At 31.7% G+C, this 6,742-nt stretch overlaps 1 protein-coding gene across 3 annotated transcripts in view; it reads left to right on the forward strand.

The window, feature by feature from the left end:
- TUSC3 (tumor suppressor candidate 3) overlaps positions 1 to 5,010 on the forward strand; it is a 218,223-nt gene extending 213,213 nt beyond the window's left edge. For all 3 annotated transcript variants that reach the window (XM_032288345.1, XM_032288344.1, XM_032288346.1), the window contains one exon: positions 4,537 to 5,010. In XM_032288345.1, the coding sequence (XP_032144236.1) occupies positions 4,537 to 4,552 (16 nt within the window). In that variant the 3' untranslated portion in view covers positions 4,553 to 5,010. The remainder of the gene's footprint in view (positions 1 to 4,536) is intronic.
- The last annotated feature ends 1,732 nt before the right edge of the window (positions 5,011 to 6,742 follow it).

A 6,742-nucleotide genomic window follows, 5' to 3' on the forward strand; every position in this document is an offset into this window, starting at 1 on the left:
GCAAACAGCAAGCCATTATTTGGTACCTGTTCAGTTATTTCACAGGAAGGGAAAAGGAACAAACAAGCTTTTGATATATCCTCTGTCTCCAGTAACAACCAGTGACCAAATCCAAAGTTTTCTTCAGGTGACCCTTCTAGCGCTTTATTTGACAAGCCCCTGCTGGAAACTTTATACCCCGGATTTTGTAATATGGCATTCTTACACCCTCCTTTTTTCTTTTAGATGATTTCTCAGTCTCAAATATACATAACAAGTCCTGACCCTTCTCCTGAGATCCAGAACCAGATCTGAATACCACATTAGCAGTTCACCTCAATACATTCAAAATCAGTATCATCTGCCTTTGAATCTTTCTCCACTCCTTTTCCCCATTTTCCCTAAGACACTGTCATTCTCATAGTCATACAAGATGAAAATCTTGGAGTCATTTTGTCCTCATCCCACATGTTCATCCTCTTTTGTTATTTGGTCTACATTACTTTTCTCTTCCCGCAATTGCTGTCTTAATTACATTGTGTCTTTTTCTGACTATTAACTAGCCTCTTAAATTATCTCCCAATATCTAGCCATTATACCCCATAATTCATCACTTATTGTAAAGTAATGTCAGAATTATTTTAAGATAGGTACTGATTATGTTGCTTCTTCATTAAAATCCACTAATATCTAATAAAAAGGGAGGGGAAAGTTAATACATGTTCCTTCTAGAAGATACAGATTAGCAAAATGAAGAAAATAAAATATATTAATAAAGCCCAACATCCAGGTCATCAAATGTCATCAGTTTAGCCTGTATATAATTTGAACCTCGGGAATGATGCAATACATATTTTATAAGCTGCTTGTTTTTGTTTTATACCTCATCAGCATATTTCAATGCAATTAACTACATTCTACAACATATATGATTTTATTAGCTATATAGGAATATCATTGTATGAATTGCCACAACTATTTTAAGTTTTGTGCCATCTAGCTTTTTATGGTACAGCCTTCAGTATACCCTATGGTTTAATACAAAACTCAGTAACTGCTGCCTGTTTAAGTGTATCCTCCAAACTGAGAATGGCTTTTACAGTTGTAAATCACTGAGGGGTGGGAAGTCAACAAAGAATATCTTGTGAAATGAAAATTATGAAATTCAAATTTCAGTGCCTATGAATAACGTTTCATTTAAACGCAGCCAGGCTTGTTTTTATGTGTTGTCTATGACTGCTTTTGCACTACAACAGTTCAGTTGAATGTTTTCAACAAAGACCCATGGCCCACAAAGTTTAAAATATTTACCTTCTGGCTTTTTACAGAAAATGTGCTAATGCCTGGTTTAGCCATGCTGAATACAGCACTAAATGTGTTCTCATACTTGGATACCTTTCTTCATCCAACTTTATTCTAGGCTGCGGTCCCTTCATCTTGTTTGTTTTTCAATTCTCCTAACGCCAGGAACTTGTCATCATATCAGATCTGTCACTATATTGTGCTTAATCATACCCAGGTCTTTCTCTCCTTTAGCTAAAAGAAACATAACGACCATGACTTTCATTCATTCCGTTTTTTGCAACATGCTTCTATTCTAGTACACAATAGTTGTTAAATGGTGATTGAAACAGATGTTTGGGGGCCTTTAGTTTGAGAAAATAGCTAACACTTTGATTCATGTTTCTCTAGTAAAACATTCTGAATTTCAAATAATAAACTTGCTAACGAACCTATGGATTATTTCTCCTCAGAAAATCAAAGACAGCATTTTACTCTAAATCATGATTTTTTTGTGTAGAGTCCCTCTGCATCCCTGATGGACTTTAAGCAACAATAAAGTGACATGGACTAGAAGGGAATGGCTATTTCCCTTAGGTTAGAGGAAGTGGGAGGTCTCGGGGCACATTTGTGCTAGTCCTAGCCTTCTATCTTATCCCCTTGTACAATTTGCTACTGTTGCCAATTAGCTTCCATCTTGTATTACTACCTGACTTACACTTGACCATGCATATATTCACTTCAGAATAAGCCAGTCACAGCAATCAGTGCTTTGCATATGCATACCATCACTATTAGTAACTACAGTGCAATTCATTTATGGCAGAGTGGAGCAGAGTCCACACAGAAGCTGAAGATGGTACCCAAGGCTGCTTCTTACTCATTGTGGAAGCAGACCACATAACTGCAAAGCACAATTAAGGGGAGCAAATTCAGTTTTCAGTATTCTTGACAGTTTTCTTTGTATGATACAAAGGCAATTACACATTTTTGTTATAAGCATTATTAGAAAAAACCAATAAGCACTATTGAACCATTAATCTATAAGAACTGTTATACTATTAGATTATACATCCAAATTATTAGATCAATGTGAAAAGGGAAAAACTGCATGTAAGATCCTATTCATTAGAAATAAGAGACTTAATTCCTTGAGTGAAAATATCAATACAAAACATACTAGAACGTACCTTGGACATTTACTATTTATATAATGAAAGTAAAAGTGAAATCTGAAATACTGATTGAATAGAGAATAACAGTTCGTACTTTTCTCAGAAACATTTTAACCAGCAAAATATTTTTGTGCTTCAAGTGTTTCTAGTGTCTTGAACAAATAAAAAAATTTGTAGCTTTTTAAAATGAAAATGACAGTTTTGAAAATAAAAGCATAGGAATTGTTCTGCCTGTTAGATGTATCCTTTATTGTTGGACAATTAGTTTCAGATTAAATATGTATTTGTCATTTCATGACAGACAAGTGATTGTTATAACAGCTTTCAAGAAAATTACTATTTCAGTTTTGAAAACCATAAAAAGAGAAAAACAGTACCATAATAACTACAGATTAAGAACGTACTCACAAAGATCCTTTTACTCTTAATGTACCTAAATATAGAACTCCTAAAAAGTTAGAAGATACACAATCACCATTATGCATCAAATTAGTACTTTTGCTTTTAGAGGGGTATTATTTTTAACAATAATAAAGATTAGTGCTCCGTAACTTAAAATTTGCAGATCAGTCCATTAAAAACAAAACAACAAAAAGCTACAAATCCCTAGTTTTAAGTTTCAGTTTATGATTAGATTTCTTTTTGTATTAACCCTCATTCTTCAGTTAGCTTCATCTTCAGAGCAAGTTTATCTACAACTGACACATCTGCTTTGCCAGCAGTGTTTTTAATGATCGTAGATGGAACCACAACTACAGTTTAATGCCCTGATGAGGTTTATTGCTGACATTCTTCTTCATGGAGATGGTCATCCTTATAGTACACTTTATTCATTACTTTTTTTTTTTTTAAGTAAAAGCAATGTCTGATTGCATCCTGATATCATCACATAATTTTTATCTTCTTCTTTAACAATTTCTCAGAAATCGAATAACAAGAGTAATTATTCTGTACTGTACTGTGACTTCCTGTACATTTTAATTGATGTTATATAATATACACTGTATATTATATAATTTAAATATATATTATATATAAATATTTTATATTTTATAAAATATGTTATATTTTAAAATATATATTTATTCTTGCACATAGTATCACCAGAATCATAAAATATTAGCACTGAAAAGAACTTGGGAGTCATCCAAAACAAACGTTCTTTTCACTAATGAGGAAACCGAGGTTCAGAAAGACAAAACAATTTATGCCTAGGATATTATAATTTAAACATCCAGATATAAAACTTACCTAGTTTGGACATTTTTCCAGCTACATGTTTTCTTTTGTTTTTTTTTTTAAACACTACAGGAACTATTAATTGCATTTTTGCATTATATTTATATTGTAACTTTTTAAAATGAAATTGGTTTGTCTCTGGTTGCCTTGCAAAGTTGTCTTGTGTTGTCAAGACTCAAAAAGAACATGACACGTGTCAGCAGAAAGGTACAGATATAAACAAAAGTTTCATAAATGTTATTTAAATTGATTCACCATCTTACAAAATTAAATTTTGTTTCATAAATTAAAGCTTTGCTTAGGGAAGTTTAAAAAACTAATAGCTATCTTTTTTTTATTTTCAATTATCTCTGCTGATGTTTCATCAGAAGTTTTATTATTTATGTATACTCTTTTTGGTTGTTTGATATAATGAGATTGTAAATTACATTAACAAAGACCAAGTGATTAATAATTATTTTATGTAAGTAAATTTTACATTTAATGAGAAAAAATATGTTTAGGACAGTCAAATGACCCACTTCACACATTTGTTTCAGTCCATTCCCTTCTATTTCCCCTACATTACCATTTTAAATGCTGATTTAACTATTGCTCTAGGCAGCAGTGAGAGGAATGTTTATGTAAATTGAAACCACAAATTCAAGTTTTCAGCATCTTCTCTCACCCCTGACTCTATTCCCACCCTAAGCCTGATCTGGTTAAAGGTACTACTTTAGAAAAATTGCCCTGATGTAACAATTACAATTAGTTGAATTAATACAATTATGACATTTTAATGTTATATTTACATGTACTAATTTGGAATAAAAAGCATATTTTTTTTAATGTTCAGCACATAATAATTTTCTTTCTTTTTCAGCTTTTTAATTAAATGAAGCCAAGTGGGATTTGCATAAAGTGAATGTTTACCATGAAGATAAACTGTTCCTGACTTTATACTATTTTGAATTCATTCATTTGTTGATTGTGATCACTAGCTTATTCTTGTGTATGTTTTTTAAACTGTGGGTTTTCCTAGTAAATTTAATTTATAGAAATGAATGGTAACATGTAGTAACCTACAGAGGAAATATCAAAGTGTTTTTTTTTTTTCAAGCCTATCATAGTATGTGCCACAGGATTGAAATAAATGACATTGTAATTATGAATTCATGTTTTAGAACTGTTTACTCATTAGTAAAGGAATACAATGTTAGTAAAGAAAAGCTACAAAATGTATGTTAAAGATTCTTAGTATTGTACAGGGATAAAGCAAATGCATGAAAATATGTCATGTACTGAAAATTAAACTTACTGCAGCTTCAGTTATAAAGTACTTGCACTGTTACGAATAGTGTTTTGTTCTTATTCATCGTAACTAGATAAAGGTGTATAGGACAGGGAACTGGATGAATGGTACCTACAATTTGGATGCCTAACCAAGGAATACAGCTTCTTTTTGAGATCTAAATCTAAAGTAAACATGCACTAAATCAATGTGCTTCAAAGGCATCAGACAGTGAAAGAAACATACCACAACTAGGAGTTATTCCTGAAACTTTAGATGTCATCCGGGAATCCTGATTTATGAATAACAGCAAACATAACCCACTATATCCATTTTCCTTTTGTGTTTTATGGAACCAGCTTCCCATCAAAGCCTCATTACTTGAATCCAGATAATAGGTTATCCTAGGATTAGTGAATGATTCAAGGAAGCTTTCTTGGTAACAAATACAGAGTGTAATTTACTATTATGTTTTGTAGCCTGTTTTAGTTTATAAAAGGCACTTTCATATACATCATGGTACTTCTTCCTCACAACAACCTTGTAAATTAGAGTGTAAATTTTATCTGACTTAGAGAAATAATGGAAGCTGAAAGCCAAACATAAATAAAAGTTTATAACAAGGCTTTCAAATTCTCAAACATGGAGTTTTATATTCTGCGGAGTTACAAATTATGGGTTTAGAAAAGCAGTTCTTCTGTCGGCTCAGTAGGTGTTTTTTCTAAGTTTTATTATCTAATTATCATTAAGATTTGAATAATAGACCATGGAGAATTGATTTCATTGGGAGTTCCAGCTATATAGCCTCAAACAGGAAACAGGTATACATCCACTGAGTTTACTTTTTTAAATCTATGCATTTCAATGAAGAATGGGAAATATAAAAACCTCCTGAGGCAGGTTTATCAAGTTGTATCCCAGGGCAATGTGTGTGCTAGCAGGATGAATGCTATCTTTTCAAAACATAATATTCAGTGAAAATTACATAATACTTTTAAGTTTTAATCATACTCCCAAATCTGTTACTAAAAATAACATTAATTTTCCTAGTTTGTGTACTTAGATGAATAAATTCAGTTATGGAATGACATTTATGGAAAAGCAATAGATGAAGATAATCATTTGTTCACTGCCTAACCCTAGGCAGAACCTGACTTGTAATTCTTAATCCATTGCAGACTTTTTACATTTTACTCAAAACTTCAGGGATTACACAGAGAATCTCAGGTCAAATTTTACAAGTAGTAAAAATTTAATTATAATTACTTTTACTTGAATCCTTAAATCTCAAAATTATCTGTTAATATGCAGCTGATGAAATGATATTACAAATTATCTCTAATCTCACTGTAAAGCTTTTAGTCATATCAAAGTCAGGTCATTCTCAGACACTATAATTAAGGAGTACTTTCCTATACCATATTAGTGATGGTTTTCTAGCCCATATGTTGTAATTTCCTCTGAGCATTTAAAATAAGTCCAATGATAAAACAGTATTTTTTTCAGAATTTCATGGTTTAAAAACCTGTGGCTTCTTTATAGACAACTGTTGGATTAGGGAAGTGATTCTAGGGCAAAATAGGCTGCCTCAAGGTAAGTCATTACTGACTGCAAAATGCTATATGCAAAATTGCAAAGATGGCTCAAACATAGTTTCCTTACAGAATGTAGCATGAGGAAAATTACATACATAATATATGATACATTTACCTTTCCTAAACTGTGAGAATTGAATAATTGATTTGTATCTGATATGTTATATCCTCCAGTTTCACTTTTTAACCAGATTCACTCTGTT

This window comes from Sapajus apella, unplaced genomic scaffold, assembly GCF_009761245.1.
Source record: "Sapajus apella isolate SASKATOON/1434 unplaced genomic scaffold, GSC_monkey_1.0 scaffold21, whole genome shotgun sequence".
NCBI classification, from domain to species: Eukaryota; Metazoa; Chordata; class Mammalia; order Primates; family Cebidae; genus Sapajus; species Sapajus apella.